At 36.9% G+C, this 22,547-nt stretch overlaps 1 protein-coding gene across 1 annotated transcript; it reads left to right on the forward strand.

Moving 5' to 3' along the window:
- The first annotated feature begins 21,725 nt into the window (after positions 1-21,725).
- Positions 21,726-22,232, forward strand: LOC128571843 (non-histone chromosomal protein HMG-14-like). Its single transcript, XM_053571624.1, has one exon. The coding sequence runs from the start codon at positions 21,835-21,837 to the stop codon at positions 22,135-22,137; it is 303 nt and encodes a 100-aa protein (XP_053427599.1). The 5' UTR covers positions 21,726-21,834; the 3' UTR covers positions 22,138-22,232.
- Positions 22,233-22,547: the final 315 nt, after the last annotated feature.

The following is a 22,547-nucleotide window of genomic DNA, read 5'->3' on the forward strand; positions in this document are numbered from 1 at the left end:
TACAAGAAAACTGTGAAGAGATAATTGTTCCATATCCTTCTTATGCACATTTATAATCATTTATTTTATAAATCTTTAACTTCATGGTATTATTTCTAATCTCTTCTCTCTCTCTCTTTGATGAAGATCTATTGACTTTATATTATGTCTACATTATATCCAATAGACTAGAGTTAAGCTGCTTTAAATATTACATCTCATGCTTTGACTAAAGTCAAGCACATCTTCCAAAAGATTAAATGTCATCATTCTCATACAAATTAAATTAGAATTGAAAAAGTCAGTTTCTACACATACATTCACAAGGATATCTCATCCTGTATTCAGAATGTGTCTGAGTAAAGAGATGAGCCTTTCACCTTCTGGTAATTACTTGAGATTTAAAGAGTAACAAGCAGTTCAAGTCAGCTTTCATGATGTTAAATTATTGCATAGGTCAATATCATGTATCATGTATTATTATTTCACCTCTGAGTTACATCAAACAATTTTACGGTGAGTATATTAAAACCATTTACATTTTAAGACAGAATATAAAGTACTCACATCATTCATATTCCATAACGACTTTTTGTCTCAAATGTAAAATAACAAATGCTTGTAAAATCAAAGTTTCAAAGTTCTTATGGAAGAAGTATTTTGTGAATTAGAAAGTACTATGCCATCTTACTATGATTCAGCTTTGGGTTCTTTGTTTGTTTGTCTTTTGTAATATGTCAATAGCTACTGAACATATATATTTTTTAGGAGTATCTGATGGATATTTGGGGGAATATAAGAAAATAATGAGATAATCCTTGCCCTCCCAAAGCCTTGATTTATTTGGAGATATTACAAACTCATAAGTTACCCAGAAAAGTCTTGACCCAAGAAAAACAAAGTGATATCTTGCACTTAAAGTAAATTGTGTATCCATCTATTTCTCAAAAGTTATTGAACTCATTTTGCAAAATGGGCCCTAAAGAGGTTAACCAAGTGGTTAACCCACTTGCCAGGGTTCCATAGCTGGCCAGCAAAGAGTCAGCATTAGCCCAGGACTCTGTCACCATATAAGCCAGCGGGTGGGAGACATTATAACCAGTGTTCCTGGGGTGAAACAAAAACAAAAAACGAGTTTTCAGGATGCTTTTATGTTCTCTTGTGTGCAGTAACTCTTTTAAATGAGAATAACATGTGCTGTATTTCCCAATCAATTTTTAAATTGTAGGCCTGATTGAATACGAGCAGGGAAAATAATTACAAAGTCTCTGCTTGAGACTATAGAATTAGTCCCAAAATCAAATAGATTAAAAGTTGAAATTTAAAAGAAAAACAACTAGAGAAAGCCATTTATATAAAAATAGGATTAGAATTGCCTTGAGCATATCACCAAAAATACAAAACTTTCAGAGTGATGACTTCATAAATATATAAAGCTGCTCTGTTATAAAAAACATATCGGGCGGCGCCTGTGGCTCAAGGAGTAGGGCACCGGTCCCATATGCCGAAGGTGTTGGGTTCAAACCCAGCCCCGGCCAAAAACCACAAAAAAAAAAATCACTCAAGTCAAGAAGAGATACATGTACTTCAAATGTGGATAACAAAGAGTTTGTGGCTTAATATATGAATAGAAAATTGGTAAGAAAAATGAAATATCCAAACAGAAAAGGTGAACAAATAGCCAGGAACTGGCAATTCTGAGAGAAAGAGATAGAGATAGAGAGAGAGAGAAACATGTAAAAGGGAGAACAAGCAAAAAACAATAGAAGGGAGGAATCAATCTTTTGTAACTAAGAACAAAAATGTTTTGGCAGAAATTATAATACAGCAAAATAATTTAAGAATTGAGTTATAATATTGCAAAATGTAACACACGTGAACACTACAAAAGAATAGCATGTTAACAATAACATGTAGAGGTTATGAATCAATTTCTTACCTGAATCTAGTAAGGGAGAAAAATAATATACACAAATATTATAATATACTTTTCTCTTTGATAAAGGCAACCATAAATTAAAAGTGAGTTTTAATCCAGGAAACCATTCTTAATGAAATAGCCAATGTAAAGAAAAATCCCTTGCTTATATTCCTTCTTTTTATTCAGGTAACCACGATTAAATCACTTATTTTTACTAGTCATTCAAACCAGAAGATACAGAATATGTGCAATTCAAGGAACCAAATAAACAAGCTATTTGTTAATAAAAAAGTAAGCTTAAAATTGAGATTGCATTGTTGGAGGTTGATTATAATGCTGTCTTCTAGCCATTCTTTGTAAAAGATAAGAACCTTCTTTGTGTAAAATTATTTTCTGTCCTATCTAAATATACACTTTGTGTTCTCATCACAAGTTTAGTATATGGTTACATAATAATGTGATGATAAAAGCACAGCTATTATAAGAGATAATATTGGTTTATAAGTTGAGCTCATTTTAATCACATCAGATATATCTATACCTACAAAAGATTATCTGCCATAAAGATCAGCATTTTTCCCCTAAAATAAAAATATATCAAAACAGCTTTGCTTGAGTCAAATAAAAGCAAGCCTGTGATAACTTCTAAACCTGAATATAATAGAACAAAATTCTTAGGGATTATTTTTATCAATGTATAACAGTACTTCAGTAGTAAATACAATACAAAGTGCAGAACAAAACACCTTCGGTTAAATATTTCTTTATATCTTACCTACTCTGAATTATATTTTGGAATTGCGGTAGAGAAAATATTATGTAGATAATACTGTAACAATAACAATTTCTTCTTCTTGTAAACTTAAGAAAATTATATTTGCTGACCTTCTCTGACAGTTTCAGGACCATATAGCTGGATTTCTGGCCAATAGAATGTGGACTAGATTTCCAACTGCACCCAACTTCCCATGCTCCTAGGGCTATCAGTCCAGCAGAGTAATCTAAAAGGTCCAGATCTTGAACTTGAAAACATTCTATTTGCTCGCCAGCCCTCTTTCTTTCCGTGGCAACCTTGAAAGCCTGTGCTCCAGATGGTAGGACTACAGTGAGACAAGGTGGATTCCTTGGCCATTCTTGGAAGACCCACCAAGGAAAGCTGCCTTATCCATATCGCTGTGACATCATCAAAAAAGATATCTTTGTTTTGTTAAACCAGTATAGTTTGGGAATTTTTTCATAGCATAACCTAACCTATTTTAATAGTATGCTGCTCTGTAAGTTGATTAACTAGTCAAAAGTATTAAACAGTAAATTACAGTCCACAATTATTTAAAAATGAACAAGAGCAATAGTAATGAAAAGGATTCAAATAATGATTCCCCATCTTCAAAACCAGAATAATCAAGTCTTCATCAGCAAAATACAAGTGATTAGACCTTTAATGTTACAGTAGTAAAATATGGAAAATAAACCATTTATATTTGGTGAAGTTCACTGCATTGAAAGATAAGAAAATTTTCTACATAATAAAAATTTTCACATTTTCTTTGGAATATCTAAATTATAAACATTTTCAATTATGAACATAATGATTAAATTTTGGTTTGGGATTTAAAAACATGAGTTTTCATAGAAACTGCTCTCTACTTGGGGCAACAGAGCAAGATTCTGTCTCAAAACAAAATTATTCTATCAGATAAATATAGCAAAATATTAATTTGCATCTGTTCTTCCCATATGGTCCCCTAACTTACTCACCTCCATTTTAATCTCATAACATGACTTTTAAATTTTTTGTCTCAAAGTTTTTGGACTGGAGAAAAGCAAAGCAGTCTGAAATCTCTTTGATCTTAACCTATGTCGTCTGATGAAGAGAAATACAGGATCAGTAAGGTGGGTAGAAGTACCCCCAATAATATTGGAGGAGGTCTCTGAGACCGAGAAGGATACGGCAGCAACAATCAGCGAGGTGACTAGACTTTGAAGGGATGATGACCGGGGGCTCTTAGGCATAATGATTTCCAACTGCACCCAACTTCCCATGCTCCTAGGGCCATCAGTCCAGCAGAGTAATCTAAAAGGTCCAGGAAAAGGTTATAAAACCAAGGAAAGAGATGACATATGGTAAGAAGGTGGTGGATAAAAACAGGGACCACACTTTCAGATGCAAAGATCCCAGAAACATGACACAAATGGTTTGATTCGATAGGGGCAGAGGTGGCACCAAGACAGATGGAGGGTAAATTTCCTGGTAAACTTGTATAATTGTCCCACAGAGTTGGAATTTAGTTGACCTAGAGAAAAATCTTCTGTATGTTTTTATACAGCTCAAGTTTCTAAGCTAAGATCCATGCTTTCTATACCAGTAAAAAGAGGTGGTGCCTATGGCTCAAAGGATTGGTGCACTGGCAGCATTTGCCAGAGGTGGCAGGTCCAAACCCAGCCCCAGCCAACAACAACAAAAAAAATTTTTTAAGTATATTGCTAGCAGGAGCTAGCCACCGTTTAGCAGTTTTTCTATTGGAACTATAAATTTCACTTAAAATGGCAGTAATATATTTCTCCAGCACAAGTTTTAGTATTAATACTAATCCCACATGTGTAATCCCCATACATGTACATACCCTCCCCCCCACACACACATACTCACTCCAATACAATACTCCTAGAGAACATACCAAGAAGGGCTTTTCCTCCTAATTTTAGATACTTTAGGCTCCTCAGCAACAAAGAAAAAAATCTTTTTTAAAAACATTCAGTAATCTGAAGGACTGGACCTAATAATAGAGGAAGCATTAACTTCACACGATTTCTCTGTAAGGATTATTTATGGTACTTTTTAAGAAGAATTATAGAAAACATTTTGGGGAATTACATGGTTTTAACTAATTATTTCTAAAATTCTTTTTTTTAATTAATTAATTTATTTATTTTTTTTTTCTTTCCCTATTTTCTTTTTTTTATTATTGTTGGGGATTCATTGAGGGTACAGTAAGCCAGGTTACACTGATTGCAATTGTTAGGTAAAGTCCCTCTTGCAATCATGTCTTGCCCCCCTAAAGTGTGACACACACCAAGGCCCCACCCCCCTCCCTCCGTCCCTCTTTCAGCTTCCACCCCCCATAACCTTAATTGTCATTAATTGTCCTCATATCAAAATTGAGTACATAGGATTCATGCTTCTCCATTCTTGTGATACTTTACTAAGAATAATGTCTTCCACTTCCATCCAGGTTAATACGAAGGATGTAAAGTCTCCATTTTTTTTAATGGCTGAATAGTATTCCATGGTATACATATACCACAGCTTCTTAATCCATTCCTGGGTTGGTGGGCATTTAGGCTGTTTCCACATTTTGGCGATTGTAAATTGAGCTGCAATAAACAGTCTAGTACAAGTGTCCTTATGATAAAAGGATTTTTTTCCTTCTGGGTAGATGCCCAGTAATGGGATTGCAGGATCAAATGGGAGGTCTAGCTTGAGTGCTTTGAGGTTTCTCCATACATCCTTCCAGAAAGGTTGTACTAGTTTGCAGTCCCACCAGCAGTGTAAAAGTGTTCCCTTCTCTCCACATCCATGCCAGCATCTGCAGTTTTGAGATTTTGTGATGTGGGCCATTCTCACTGGGGTTAGATGATATCTCAGTGTTGTTTTGATTTGCATTTCTCTAATATATAGACCGACGAATGGCTAACAAACACATGAAAAAATGTTCATCATCTCTATATATTTCTAAAATTCTTAACATGCAGCTTCCTTGAACTTTTTCCAATCTATTACATTACCTATTAAGGAACAAAATGGTGACAACTCAGTTACATCGATTAATGTCGTATAAAGGTAGATTAAATATAATCTTTCCAGAGGTTTAATTATTTCCTTTATAAGAAAGACTGATGTTATCCACTAGTGTGAGGTTACATTCAAGTAACAAGGAAACTACTCAGTGTTTGTTAACATTAATTTAAAAATTTTAACAACTCTCACCAAGATCTGTTTATTCTTTTAAGGCAATGCACTTCATTCTGCTAGTTATTTTTATAAACTTCATGGGGTTCAATATTGGATAACCTGAGAAAAATCTTGAGTTTTCCTACACAGGATACTTCCAAAATTCCATTGAGAAGTATTACCTAGGGCTGATTTTTCTGCTTTTGCAAAAGGATATCCATACATTGGCATGGAGTCCCCAGAGTATATCGGATATTCATTCATCCGGATTCCCTAAATGATCTTCCCCAAAATGCAAACTATTGAATTAATATAAAGCATATGTTGCTGAATAAGAAAGAATTCTAGTTCATACAAGCTACCAAATTAAAACTTAATACAAATGGAAGGACTAACTACCCCCTAAATATGACCTCAGCAAAAGGTCATGGTTTTTCTTCCATGAGAGTGGTCTTCGAACACTAAATTGAAAACAGGTAACGCACTTCTGCCCTGCCCACAACCCATCACCCACTAGATACGCAGTGTCCCCTCCTGTGTTCTTTACCACAGCCCAGTAAGTCACCTAAAGGATAAAAATATGAGACTAAAACTAATAAGAAAATAAAATGAATAGGGTGAAATTTGACAATGAAGCACTATTTCCCTCTCACTATAGCTTTAAACTGTTAGTTGAGAAAATTTAATAAAATGCTTAGGTTTCCTATTACATGTTTCATTCTAAACGGTAATGTGTCTTAATAGCTTCCCACTCCATGACTGGGCAATAAATAAGTCAGCAGCATGGAGGTTTTTTAAATTTTGTTTGTGTAGAGGTATACCTTCCTATATATTTTATAAAGAAAATCAATACCCCTATAAGGTTATCATTAGGTTACAAGGAAAAAAGTAAGTAATGTAAGTAATGCTTTCATCAAAAATTCTATTATTGAAATACTTTTAAGTATAAATGTTCAGATTATTTGTAATTACTATGATTTAGCAAATCTTGATACAAGCAATATTTAGTGTATTTTCCTAGCAATAATACAATTTTGAATACTAAATGATCTGACTTGCTGACATGCAATACAGAAATCAAAATTCACCCAACAGTAGAGCTCTGGTGAAATATTAAGTCGGCCTGGAAAATTAAGCTTTCCACTAATTTCCTATAGTTCTTAAATTGCCAATTAAGAGCAACAGCTTTTGTTGACTATAAAAACAACCAAAGTTATAAATAAAAATAAATAAATAATAGCACCCAGTAAAAAATATGTGTTTTGTGAAATCACAGACAAATAGAGTACAAATGTGTAGCCATCTGGAGAATAAGAAAATAAAAAACAATAAGGAACATTGGGAATTTATTACAAAGAAATTATGCCAAGAGCTTCTTATAGCAATTTTCTATGGAAATGTTCAAATTAGTGGGTAAAGAAATACATTTTACAATACATATTTTGGACCCTACTGATCTCATTTTATACATGATTTCATGGCATAATATTTGCTAACTAATCTAAATTAGCTTGGTTATAAATGTTGTCATACTGTTGCAAAATTTTCTATCACATAACAAATACCAGTTCCCATGAATGACACAGTTTGATGGAATTATCAAGAGCCAGAGGGGTATGATATTGGGTTATCTGGGACATCGTGTTACAAAATTCAAAGACATTAATAAATCTGAAAGCAATTGAGATATCAAAAATATAAAATTGGAAGTAGAAAGGAGAGGAGATGATGAACTAAACAGGTCAAATAAACAAACAAAATTTCATCATCATTGTACTTCAGGAAGAATATACTGTGGGACTGAAATGGTTCTCATCACCACAAGTATCATTTTGACAATTCCATTCCCATTTGATACTTCAGAATCTAGAGGAGGAAGAAGAGGAAGATGGGAAAAAATGATTTCAAATGCCCTCTTCCACTGTCGTAACCAATTCTTCAAAAATGTACCCAAAATTATGTGCTTGTCACTTAAGATAGAAAAATAAATGAGATTCCTCTCTCCTCTCTAACTATTTCAAATCTTATGTAGGAACATATTAGCAAGCAGTCACAATATAGTGAGATAGGCAAGGGCTGGGCCGTGGATGGTTTATGGAAGGAATCTGTAATTAATAGGCCAAAAATGATAAACAAAAATACTAGTGAAGTGAGGAGAGTAAATATTCTTTAATTACACTAGAGGAAGAAAATATGGACAGGAAGAGAAAGAACCAAATGGTATTAAAGAGTGTGATTGGGTGAGAAATTCAATATGGTAACAAAGAAATAGGTATACAGAATGACTCTCAAGTCTCTGGAATGGGGAATAGGAATTGCTAGCACTGATTTATCCTAAATCAGTTCTATGTGCAGAAAAATATGCATGATAGAGGAGGAAGGATCGTTTACATTTGATATATGGGTGCTTTTTAATGATGATAATATGTAATGTGTTTAATATTCACGAGAAAATTTGACACTAGAGACAAAGTTTTCAGAATCACTGTAAAGGTGATAGTTGGAGATCACATAATAACAACAATATGAAAAAGGAATTTTGACACTAAAGCCAAGAAAAATTTACACCAACAATTTTTAGAGAAATTGCAGAAAAAACAACAATGAATGGGGTTATAGGAACAAGAGAAAGGCGTTTCAAGGAAGCACCAACAGCTTAAAGTGTTTCCAAAAAGTCACATAAGAGAAAAAGTCCATTGGCACTAGGCTGTTATCGCAGCTCAATTTACAACTGCCAACTGTGGAAACAACCTAAATGCCAGCCAATCCAGGAATCGATTAACAAGCTATGGTATATGTATACCATGCAATACTATTGAGCCACTAAAAAAGGTAGAGGCTTTACATCTTTTGTATTAACCTGGATGGAGTTTACACATTCTTCTTAGTAAAGCATCATAAGAATGAAGAACCAAGAATCCAATGTACTCAATTCTGATATGAGGACAACTGATGACCAAGTACATTGTAGAGGGTGGGGGGAGGAGGAAGTGGAGAAAGGGAAGGAAGGAGGGGAGCGTGGGGTCATGGTGTGTGACACACTTCTTGGAGGCAGGACACAATTATAAGAGGGACTTCACCTAACAAATGTAATCTGTGTAACCTGGTTCTCTGTACCCTCAATGAATCCTCAACATTAAAAAAAAAGAAAAGTCCATCTCATCCTGCAATAGGTCATGGACCTTAAGACAAATAGTTCCCATAAATGCCAACAGCAGAATTTCAATAGTTAAGAAGCCTAGGATTAAATGAAGAAGAAAAGAAAAACATGCATAGACTGCTGTTTTAGGAACGTAAGCAGTCAAGAGATGAAAAGTGTGAGGCATGAAGTGGAATGTAGATGAAAGGAAGGGTGGAAAAGACTCGAGCATTTAAGGTTGCTGTGTCTATAAGCTATCTGAGTTTATCTTAAGTAGGTTGGATTGATTGCAGTTTATCTCTGAAGCTACTGACCCAACACTGTGTAATGCATTAATGATAAACGGTGTTTTATAACCATGCATTCATAAGTTGTTTAAGAGCAGGATGTATCAGCCTGCCAGCAATGTTTAGTAACATAATTGGATTTATAATTGCACATAATTTGGAGGAAGCATCAGGAGTGAGGGCTCTCAAAGTTAAGGCTAGTAATATAGCTAGAAAATGCCTACTTGAAAAGCTCATCATGAGAGGTTTCCATCATGAGCAGATTTCAGGGTCCTGCTGTACAGATGCTTCACATACACACCACTAGTGGTTACAGTCAGGTAAAGATTAAGAGCACCATGTGACTCAGAAGGGAGAGAACAGAGAACCCTATTCCTAAGGTCTCCAGACCCCTTTCCATGAATGTTTCTGTACTATGTTTTACCCTTTGCCTGCAGTAAATTTGAGCTAAGGGTATAAACTGAGGAAATTGAGTCCCATAAGAAATCAGACACTTGATGTGATTTAAGGTATAATTTATACTGGCTAACCTAATTTCACTAGCAAAAATACTCAGCTGTAAAGCCTCTCAAAGAATTTGTCACAGTGTAATTTTTAGGCCCAAAGGAATTTTTAAGGATAATTTCTTTTTTCTCAATAAAAATAAATGTAAATAATGAAGTCTCAATTACATAATATTTTTAAAGAAAGAAAAACAATTGTCTAGTGTGTCCATGAAACATCTTGCTAACCATCAGTAAAAGGATATTTGAACAACTGATTTCCATGTAAACCATACTATGTATATCCTCTTGGCTGGGTTCTCTTACTGTCTTTCCAACTATTTTGTCACCCCTCGGCCTTTGCTATGTGATTTAACATTCCCAGGCATCCCATCTACTTCACAGGTGTGGTTAAATCCAAAGTTTTTTCCAGGATCTATGGGTAGGTTGAATCCCTTTGCTTCATGTGGAAAGGTCTTCTAATTACTTCTGTTCACACAAACATTTTGTTAAGTACTCAACAAAGGAGGCCAACTGGTAGTTCTTATAAACTAAGGTAAAATCAACTGACATAGTAATTAAAAGTGGAGGTTGTCAGGCAGTTTAACTAAGTGCCAAAGAACACAGCTATCAAGTCAGTTAGATATGGAATTCAGTGCCAGGTGGCACCCTTACTAGCTGTAAGACCTTGAGAAGGGCAGTTATTGTACTTGAATTTCAGTCTCATAGTCTGTAGAATAGTGAAAATAATAATGTTTCATATTGCTATTGTGAAGATTAAATAAGATAATGTATGCAGGCTGTTTAGTCCAGTCACCAGCACAAATTAAGCACTTAATAAATAATAATGATTTAAATTCAGTGAACTAGGGTTTACTAACAAATTATATGTCTATGAATGCAATACTTAACCTTCACAAATCTGTTTTCTAATACAAGGGTAAATTTAAACTTACATAACTTAATTTTTATGAACACTGAATGACAAACTATACTAACAGACAATGGCCAGACCACATACGAAAATAGAATTCTAATCCACAACCTCTGCACCGACCAGTCTAGAAAGCCAAACTATCTCTTCTGTAGTAATCAACTCAACAGCCAGGACTTTGCCCATAACCACCAGCTTCCCCAATTTTTGCTCCCAGTTCCAACTCTGAACCTGCCAAAGAAAGCCACATAAGCGCCCCAAACCAATCACATATCCGTCCTGTTCCCAGTAGTAAAGCTGTTCTTCAATTTCCTCCAATCAAAATATACCTAAAGTCTTCCCTCCCCCCCCCTTTTTTTTCCACTATAAAACTTTTCCACTCTCCTGATTGGCTTTGAGTCTCTGCCCAAACATGTGATGGTCATTGATTCCCTTCCTACAGCAATTTTCGAATGAGTAGCTTTTGCTTGTTCCCACTTCAGGGGTCTTTTGTCTATTTTCACAGCAATATAAATAAGGTTAAAAGGTCAGTTTCAACTTTTAAATGCCACGTGTCTTACTAATGTATTACTGTGCAGAAAGCATACCATGGCCATTAGGGCACAAACATCTGCTCGTATGCATACTACTTTCCACCAGATATATAATCCAAATACATATAAAATGATCAGTCTAATTACCTATCGCAACACAAATTCTTCAACTATTTTAAATATTCCACCTGCTTTATCTCTCTCCTTTTCCCTTCTTACCATATACATCATCTTCCTTTCCATTTTGTCTGAAATCCAGGATCTAGTATATTAGTACACAATATTCTCATTAACAGTCAGTTCCATATGCCTAGATAAACTCTGGGTAGAAGTTTTTATTTTTTTCTTTTTCATTTTTTTTTCCAGAAACCCTCTTTCCTTTAAATGAATGAGGACTCATTTCTTTTGAGAAATTGTTTTCCCACTCATGGTCTGACAGATTGCTGTCAATAATGGCAGCCCCGATCCCAGCATGAATTCTCTAGAGACGGGGAGAAGAGAGTCCATCCAGGGTATTTCTAGATTTTCTTTTTAGGTACAAGGTTGGGAATCTGTGAGCCCAGAGCACTTGGAAATCGTGGTTCTAGCCTGGTAGAATAAGTGTGAAAATGAAGTCCATATTTAAAGGAAAAAGAAAGAATGCAAACAACACTCACTGTGACAGAGAATACAAAAGGAAGAAAAACTCTTGAGAATCACTTGAGACTGCAGTTGTATTGAGGGTGAGGCGGGAACAGTAAGAGAAGGGTGGGCTGCAGATGAGAGCTCTGGTAGCTACCAGCAGGGACCCGGCCCGGAAGTTAGCCACACATGGTTTATAAGAAAGTCTCAAGAGTGCAATTAATAAGTATTATATATTCAAGATAGAAATGCCCTAACCCCAGATATAAATGTCTAGATCAGTGGTTCTCAAATGACAGGACCCTTTAATACAGTTCCTCATGTTGTGGTGAACCCCAACCATAATATTATTTTATTGCTATTTCATAACTGTAATTTTGCTACTGTTATGAATCGTAATGTAAATATTTAATATGCAGGAGACCCCAAAAGGGGTCGCGACCCACAGTTTGAGAACCGCTGGTCTAGATAATAATTCAATGTAAACTAAGCAGCTGGAAGTCCTATAGAAGATTGTCAGATGTGTCTTGCAATTAGTCCTCCATTTGTCTGTAATTTCTTAAATGTGGTTAAGTGGTGTGCTGAAACATAAAGGCACATAACAGGACCTAGAAACAATATGGGGGGTGGGGGATAGCAAGAATGCTACACTTGGGCCAAGATACCCAGAGAAATACACAATAGGTCATCCAATGATAAGCAGAGTGAGAAGTTACCATACCAATCCACAAATACTGAGTACCAGATCAATGTTAAGAAAATAATTTTTTAAAATACTTTGAATTTAGTGTCAGGAAACCTTTCGTTTCCTGGATCTAAAGTTTGCTGGGTCTCACTTTGGTTAAATTATATATCAGTTCTGAACATCCCGTCATCTGTAGGGAGGGAGGTGCTGGAGGGGATCATCTCATTTGGGGCGCTTTCGAGCAAATCAAAACAAAATTCCCAGGCTCTTCTCCCAGGAAGCTGTTCAGTGCACGTATTTGAGTTGATGGAGCAAATATTATTTGAAAAATGAAATACCAAAAGATGAAATCAGTCAACAGCTTTAAAGAATAATACAAGAGCCACCACAAGGCGGCCTTATAAGCCAAAGGAAAGGTAGAAGTAATTACTTTAAAAGAAGAAAAAGAGGCTCAGGGAGGCAGCCGCAGACATGGTGAAGTTCAGCCGGCGGCCGGCGGGGGGAGTCGCCGCGTCCCTTCCCCGGGCCGCGGGAATCGCCTCGGACTCGCTGGCTGGGGCTCCGGCCGCGTCCGGAGCGGGGGTGGGCACAGGGCTCAACTCGCCGGGGCGGGGCGGGGGCCGCGCAGGGGGCGGCCGGGGAGGGGGCGCTGCCCGGCTGCGACCCGGGCCGAGGGGAGAGCGCCCGACTCACCGGCTCTGCCTGTCTCCACGCGCCGCGCCCGCTAACCCTGCCGGCTCCGCGTCGGCGCGGCCGAGGCCCTCGGGGTCCGTTACGTGGTCGCCAGGCAACCGCGGCGGCGGCGGAGCCGGGCAGCGAGCGGCGGGCCGGGCCCTCCGGCTCCCGCCCCCGGGGCTCGGGGCCTCCCGCGCCAGCGCAGCTCTGCGGGGCTCTGCGCCCCGGCCGCCCGGCGGCGCCCCACCCACCCCTTCTCCTTTCGCTCTGTAACCAACAGCCGCCACCAAACTCTAGAGGGGGACCGAGTGGGCATGAGCCAACGCCCTTTCCTACAAATAAAACAGGATCGCAGACTTCATTAAACTTCTCAAAGACAGCAAAACTTAGACTGTCCCCTCAAAAGGTTTCTGAGGACAAACGCTTCACTTCGTCCGCCTTAAGAGAGCGCCTTTCAGCATCTGCCTTCCTGCGCCTTGGGACGATACAACCAGGACTATATGTGACGAGGCCCATTTGGTTCGGTTGTTAGTTCTAAGGTGACTTTACTATTTGGAAACCTCAAAAAGCTGTTAAGGAAAAGAGATTTTCTTTATGCGTGAGTATTGGGATAGAGGAAAGTGATGAATTCAAGCCATCCCTCTATGGGTCCATTTCTAACAACAACAACAAAATTCCAAAACTTTGATCCTTCGCTCAAAATACTAAGTGGCACAAAATATATTATCTAAATTTTGTTTCTTCTTCAATGGATATATACTATGAACTGACATAGACGTCAAAGAAAGATACTTGTGTCTTACACTATTCTCATCAGCTGCCTTTTTGAATGAAATCAAACACTGGACCATACATAGAAGATGGTTAAATCTTCAGGGTAAAGAAGGATCAGGGGAAGGATCTGTATTCTCATCCAGACCCTGATATTTCCCAGCAATACCGGGGTCAGGTTAACTGCCTGCCAAGTTTAAGTAAAGAGCTTAGGAGGGAATTCAATTGGCCATCCTTTCTAATGGAGGAAAGCAGCAAGCCCATACCTGGGATAAAATCTTCCCAGCCAAAAAAAAAAAAAAAAAAAAACCACGTGTTGCCCAGACAATATTCAATAACATATACAAACTGCAAAAAAAAAAAAAAAAAATCTTCCCAGCCGAAGGTATAAAAAAGGAAACAATAATAAGCAAACTGGAAAAAGGTCTTAATCTTAAGTTAATATATACAGAAGCAGAGCTCTTTTTGTAATTAAAAAATAGATTCCGCTCTGTTTTCCCTTCTTCTTCTGTTATTTAAATTTGACTTGTTAGCAATACAATGTTAAATTTTAAACCAAATGAATCAGTTGCATACCAATAAATATATATTTATGAGAGTTCAAAATATCTACATGGGTATATTAAAAAAATACCTATTAAAACTTTGCCTACTAGAAACTTTATTGTTGATATGTTTCTCTAAATTAATTAGAACTCATTGATAACTGCTATACCCCTATTGTGGTAGGCAGAATTCTAAGATGGACCTCCAGGACTCTACCCCTTAGTATGCATGATTTGGAACTTTGGAGGATGAATTTTGTTCCCATAATTAGTTTGTTACATAACACAATTGTCTTTAAAAAGGAAGATTATCCAAAATATGAGAAGGCCTTCACTGGGTATTCTTAAAAGCCTCTTCCTGGCCTCAGAAATTTGAAGCATCAGAGGGGTTTGATGCAAGGAATATCCTCTAGTGTCAACTTTGAAAATTAAAGAAACTTTTTGGCAAGAAATTCAGGGAGATTCCAAGGAGCTGAGAATGATGCCTGGTGACAGTCAGCAAGGGATCTTAGTCCTACAATTGCAAGAACTGAATTCTACCAATAATCTGAACGAGTTTGGAAGAGAACACTGAGCTCCACATGAGAATTTGTACTGCCAACACCTTCACTACCACCTTGTGAGAGCCTAAGCAAACAGCCCAGGTAACTGCACTTGGACTTCTGACCTCAAACTGTTGCTTAAACTGCCTCATTTATAGTAATTCATTACGTGCCAAAAGAAAGCTAATACACATATTAGCTTACTTCAAGTAAAAATGGGTATTTTTAAATAAAGTAGGAGGGTGTCTCGGGAAATCTAGGGAAGGATTATAACTCAAATAGGACAGGAATTGGACACTGTAAAATTAAATCAATACTACATCACTGTCATGAACAAGAACAAAGTAGTAGTGGTGGGGTTCAGGATATGCTACCTCAAAATATTTTATGCTGAAGGAATTTGAGAAAATGGTAGAAGCAGGAAGGTCACTCTGATCTTCCCCCATTTGTCTTCCCTAAAGAATATCATAAAACCTAGAAAGGATTGTCTGGCCTTTGCAGGACACAGGTCATAAAACTCTTATGTGAGAGGTGCTCTCCTTATACCCCAAAGAAAGAAGCATCCTTATCTCTGAAGACACAGAAACACAGAAGAGCAGGCACTACTTGTAGCTCAGTGGGTAGGGCGCTGGCCACATACATGGAGGGTGGCAGGTTCAAACCCGGCCTGGGCAGCTAAAAAACAACAATGGCAACTGTAACAACACCAAAAAAATAGCTGGGTGTTGTGGCGGGCACCTGTAGTCCCAGCTACTTGGGAGGCTGAGGCAAGAGAATTGCTTAAGCCCATGAGTTTGAGGTTGCTGTGAGCTGTGACACCAAAACACTGTACCCAGGACTACAGCTTGAGACAGGAAGGAAGGAAGGGAGGGAGGGAGGGAGGGAGGAAGGAAGGAAATAAATCTGAGTAAACAGGACTTTCTAAGTTTACCCTCAGCTTATTATCATTAGATTACACCCTTTCTGCCTATCGTATTTTTTCATGACTATCCACTCTTCATCAAACCTACTAAAAAAACCCACTCAGGTCTAATTATTTCTTTGAATTTTCCTGAGTTATTTAAAATTTTAGATAAATATGTATGCTTTTCTCTTGTTGATCTATCTTTCATTTTAGAGGATTCATCTATAAACCTAAAATAGGTAAAGGAAATAATATTTTTTCTCCCCTAAAGTAGACAAGGTGACTTATCAAATAGATAAAAAAAATTTTCTACAGAAGTGAAACAAAAACAGGTTTTCCTGTAGAGTTAATAAAAGACAAAGAGTAGAATGATATAGTGCATAGATAAAATTGTAAACAAAAATATATTCCCTGAAAAACTATCGTTCTAGAACGATAGGAAAAAATACCCATATTTTGAAAAAACAAAGGCAAACCTACCATTAGCAGAGCCACAATGAACAATGTTCTTCAGGAAGAAAAAGAAAGAAAGAAGAAAAGCAAAAAAATAGTAAGTAAAGACATTGGTACAATTTATAGTTAAATCACTTTTTCCTCAAGAATTTTAAGAGACTACAAATATTTTTGCTACAATGCTTGAGTGAGGGCTATAAATGTGCCCATCACCCAAATTGCATTCATAGTACACATTACGTAGGTTTTTGCCCTTCCCTTCCTCACCCCTCCCACCTCTTTGACTTCCAATTACTTTTACTTTCCTCCATGCCAGCGGTTCTCCACTGGTGGGTAGCGACCCACAGGAACTGTATTAAAGGGCCACATTAGGAAGGTTTGAACCACTGCTCTATGCACTGAGTGCTCATCAATTACTTTTAATTTATTGGAGAATACATGTTGTGAACTAAAATAAAATCTTAAGGCTCTCCCCTTGGCAATTGACTGATTGGACCCCTTCTTGGCCAAGAGGATTCCTAAAACTGAGTTGCTAGCCATGAGAATGTAGAACAGACTGCCTTATCTTGCCCCCTGCCCTTCTTAGTGACTCATTAACAGGCCTAAGGCTCTGCAAGACCTACCTGCAGGTCATCAATATACATAAGAAACCACTTGAATCTGTCAGGTAATTTGTCATAATTAACTGATCCTTAACATTAAGCCTTCCTTTTCATTGACTGGTGGTTCTTTAAACAGGGCCTAATTCCTTCAGCCAACAGTCAGCTAAACAATCTTTAAACCCACCTAGAATTGGTAAATTACTACTTTCACATGTCCCACCTTTGGCAGCCAAACCAATGTCTGTTTTCCAGGTATTGATTTAGGACCTCGCCTATAATTCCTGCTCCCTAAAATGTCTGGAATAGAACTGTAACCCCACTACCTCAAGTCCACATGCCCAAGGCTTCTTGAGTGTGGCTCTGGGCCCTGGTCCTAAAATTTGGCTCATCATAAGCCTCCTTAAATTATTGTACAGAGTATGGCTTCTTTTCTGTTGACAATGTGGTGTTTGTTTATCCATCCTTGAGATACTTCACTTAGGATAATTGCGGTCAATTTCATCCAAATTGCTGCAAAAGACATTAATTCATCTTTTTTTATGACTGAGTAGTACTCCGTGGTATACAGATAATCCATTTTGTTAATCTATGAATGAATTGGTGAGCATTTGGGTAGATTCCCCATCTTTGCAATTATGAATTGTGCTGCAATAAATATTTGAGTGCAGGTGTCTTTTTGATAAAAAATTACTTCTTTTCCTTTGGGAAAATACCCAGAACTGGGATTTTTTAATCAAATAGTAGATCTACTTTTTTATTCTTTGAGAAATTCCCATCCTGTTTTCCATAGGGTTTGTGCCAATTTGCATTCTCACTAATAGCATATAAGTGTTCCTTTCTTTCTGCATCTACTCCAACATCTATTGTTTTGTGGCTTTTTAATAAAATCCATTCTAACAGGACTAAGGTGATATGTGAGTACGGTTTTAATTTGAATTTCCTTGATGATCAGTGATGTTGAGCATTTTTCATATGCTTATTGGCCATTTATCTATCCTGTTCTGAAAAATTTTTGTCCGTGTCTTTTGCCCATAATTTAAATAGGGATATTCATTTTTCTCTGGCTTATTTGTTTGAGTTCTTTGTGATTCTGGATATTAGCCCTCTGTCAGATGTGTAGATGGCAAATATTTTCTCTGATCCTATAGATTTCTATTTGTTCTTTTGATTACTTCTTTAGCTGTGCAGAAGCTTTTTATTTAATATAATCTCATTTGTTAATTTTTATGGTTGGTGGCTGTTAGTCATAAATTCTTTGCCTCGACCCATACATAGAGAAGTTTGTCCTACATTTTTGTTTTAAATGTCTTATCTTTTCGTGTCTTACACTTAAGTCTTTTATACATTTTGAATTAGTTTTGGGAAGTGGTAAGAGATTGGGGTCCTATTTCATTCTTATGTGCGTAGCTATCTAATTGTCTCAGCATAATTTATTGAATAGAGCTTCTTTTCCCCAGTGTATGCTGTTGTCTGCTTTGTGAAAGATCAGTTGGCTGTAATTAGAGGATTTCATACTTGGGTTCTATTCTATTTCATTGGTCCATGTCTCTATTTATGTACCAATACCATGCTGTTTTTGTTACTATATCCTTGTATTATATTTTGAATTCTGGTACTGTGAGGCCTCCAACTTTGTTCTTTTTGCTAAGAATTGCTTTGGCTTTTCAGGCTCTTGTCTGGTTCCATATGAAGCATAGAAGTATTTTTCTAGACTTATGAAATATGCCATTGGTATTTTGATGGGGTTGCATTGAATCAGTAATTCATTTTGGATAGTATGAACATTTAAAAAATGTTGATTCTAACAATCCATGAGTGTAATATGTTTTTTCTCCTTATTTTGTCATTTACAATTCCTTTTTTCCATATTTCATAGTTCTCCTTGCAGAGATTTTTTAACCTCCTTGGTTAAGTATATTCTGAGATATTTTATTTTTTCTTGTAGCTAATGTGAATAGTAGTAAGTCTTTGATTTGACTCTCACCTTGACTGTTATTGGTGTATAGAAATGCTACTGATTTGTATACATTGATTTTATAATATGAAACTTTGCTGACCTTACTTACAAATTCCAGGAGTCTCTTGGTGGGTCTTTGAGGTTTTCTAGATAAAGGCTAATATCATCAGCAAAAAGCAAGAGTTTAGCCTCCTCTTTCCTAATTTGGATACCCTTTATTTCTTCCTCTTGCCTGATTGCTCTGCCTAGGACTTCCAGTACTATGTTGAATAGATGTGGTGACAATGGGCATACTTGTCTTGCTCTAGTTCTTGGTGCAAATGCTTTCAACTTTTCCCCATTCAGCAAAATGTTGGCTATGTGTTTGTCATATATAGCTTTTATAATTTTGAGATTTATTTCATCTATGCCTAGTTTTATAAGACTTTGTATTATGAAACGGTGCTGGATTTTGATAAATGCTTTTTCTGCATCTACTGAAATGATGATATGGTCTTTGTTTTATGGTATCCTGTTTATACCATGAATAAGTGGTGAGTCACATTTATTCATAAACTTATATTGAACCAGTATTGTATCTGTTACGAAGCCCACTTGGTCATGGTGGATTCTTTTTTTGAGTGCTATTGAATTCAGTTTGCTGATATTTTATTAAAGATTTTTGCTTCTATATTTATAGGGAATATTTGTCTATAGTTTTCTTCTCTTGTGTCCTTTCCTAGTTTTGGGATAGACATGATACTGACTGGGTACAATGAGTTGGGGAGGACTCTCTCCTTTTCAATGTTAAGCAATAATTTCTGCAGCATGGGTATTGGTTGTTTTTATAGGTCTAATAGAATTTAGCTGTGAATCTATCTGGTTTGGGGCTTTCTGTTATTGTTGCTGTTGTTGAAAGAGTTTTTTAATGCTTCAATCTTAATGTTCATTACTGGTCTGTTTAGGAGTTCTATTTTTTCCTACTTGAGTCTTGAAAGGTTGCATGTTTCCAGGAATTTGTACATTTTCTAGTTTATATGCATAGAGATTGTCATACTACTCATAGATGATGTCTTGTTTTTCTCAGGTATCAGCTGTAATATCTCCTCTTCCATTTCCGATTGAGCTTATTTGGGTCCTTTCTCTTCTCTTCTTGGTTAATCTCATAAGAGGTCCATCAGTGATGGACTTCTTGTTAATCTTATTTATTTATTATTTATCTTTTCAATGAACCAACTTTTTGTTTTGCTGACCTTTGGTATTATTTTGTTTTGCATTGTTTTCCACGTTGTTTAGTTTTCCTTGGACCTTTGTTATTTGTTTTATTCTGCTGGCACTGGGTTTGGTTTCCTCTTCCTCTTCTAGTTCCTTGATATGTGAAGTTGTACTCTTCATGAATATTGAGGATGGGATACCACTCCCTTCTGGCTTGTAAGGTTTCTGCTGAGAGGTGTGCAGTTAGTCTGATGGGTTTTTATTTGTTTGTTATTTTTTTTTTGCTTTCATCTTGCTGCTTATAGAACTTTGTGCTTCATTTTGACTTTGGTCAGGTTGGTTACTATGTGTCTTGAATATGTCCTATTTGCTATTAATCTTCTCTATGTTCTATCACCATTTGGTATCTGGCTGTTTGGGGCTCTAGCAATACCAAGGATGTTTTCCTTAATAACTCCTTCAAATAGGTTTTTCATGTTTTTAGCTCCTTTTTCTCCTTTGGGGATACATGTAGTTAACTTCACATAGTTTTATAGGTGATCACTCTTCCTTTTTTCTCTTCTCTGTCTCTTTAAATTACTGGCTTTACTCAATAGCTTTGTCTTCGAGCTCTAAGATTGTTTCTTCTCCTTGGGGTAACCAGTTGCTGAAGCTTTCTGCTGTATTTTGAAATACCTTAAATTACTCTTTTAAAGTTCTATTATATCCTTTCTTATGGTGTACACTTCTTTTGTGACCTTTTCATTAATTTTCCTGAAATATTTTTGGCTTCTTTTTGTTAGTTTTCACTTTCTCTTCAATTACATTTCATCTTATTTGCCATCTGTATTTTGTTTTTTTTTTTCTTTTGTAGTTGAGATTTTATTGGTTGTGTTGAGCATCAGTACAGACATTTCAATTTGTATACACAATTCTTAATGTATGTACCCAAAATCTAAAAAGCCATTTATTGTAATTCTTTTTTAAACATTTATTCCAGTGACTTTCCAGATTAAAATTTGGAGGCAAATGTTCCTTAAGAGGATACCAAGTACCAGTATCTTCAAATGCTGATAAGCTGTTAGGTAAGTCCCACCAATCCACACTTCATTACCATATGCTACATGCTCAGATTTTCAGTCCTTCACAGCACAGCAACAAAGTTATTAGGAAAACAGGAGCACCACAACCAAAGATGTTAAGGGGTGTACATAGTTCTGACACGGAGAGCCATGATCATGGGAGTGGTTTTCTTTAGGAAACAATTCTAGTACAAAACAACATGGAATAGAAGTAATTTAAAATGTTCACACATCAATGCAGGACTGGGACTCCACACTGCCATTTAGTATGCTTTGTATTACAGGATATAAAAACTAACCCCCATCTATGGAATGTTAAGCTCACACCCAACATAGTCAAAGCCTCCCATTAATTCAACATCCCACACTATTTTCTGGTTGTACCAAAAAATAAACAACCAGCAAATGATTTCACCTCTTAAAAAAAAAGCAATTTACACTTAAAAAATAGGATGAGGTGGGATTCCCTCCTTCTTAAAAATGGTCTCAGCAGCTCGGGCGGCGGGAGGAGCGGTAGTGGCCAGGCAGCGCAGCTTCGTGAAGGCTCTCGGCGCCGCGGCCCGCAGGCACCCGGCACGCACCCTGCCCGCCGCCAAGATGCCGAAGAGGAAGGTCAGCTCTGCCGAAGGAGCGGGGAAGGAAGAGCCCAAGAGGAGGTCGGCGCGGTTGTCAGCTAAACCTGCTCCTGCGAAAGTGGAAACGAAGCCAAAAAAGGCAGCAGCAAGGGATAAATCTTCAGACAAAAAAGTGCAACCGAAAGGGAAAAGAGGAGCAAAGGGAAAGCAGGCCGAAGTGGCTAACCAAGAAACTAAAGATTTACCAGCAGAAAACGGAGAAACTAAAACTGAGGAGAATCCAGCCGCTGACGAAGCAGGAGAGAAAGAAGCCAAGTCTGATTAATATCCTATACCATGTCTTATCAGTGGTCCCTGTCTCCCTTCTTGTACAATCCAGAGGAATATTTTTATCAACTATTTTGTAAATGCAAGTTTTTTAGTAGCCATCTGTATTTTGAATTCCTTTTTTGTCTTGTATGCAATGTCCTTGCAGTTGGAGTTCACTATTGTAGGTCCATTGTAATCCCTTGGAGGTATTGAAGTATTTTATTTTTTCATGTTGCCAGGGTTTTGTTTTTGTTTTTGTTTTAGTTTTTCTGGTTTCTTCTCATCTAAAATGACTGAGGGATAATATGTTTGCAGGGCACTTATTTTTTTTCTCGGAATTCTTCTGCTTAATTAGAAGAAGGGGAGATCCCTAGATGGTATGTTTTTTCCCACTCTGGAATGTTGGCATAGCTTGGGAGGGTTGTA

The sequence above is a fragment of the Nycticebus coucang genome, chromosome 19, assembly GCF_027406575.1.
Source record: "Nycticebus coucang isolate mNycCou1 chromosome 19, mNycCou1.pri, whole genome shotgun sequence".
NCBI classification, from domain to species: domain Eukaryota; kingdom Metazoa; phylum Chordata; class Mammalia; order Primates; family Lorisidae; genus Nycticebus; species Nycticebus coucang.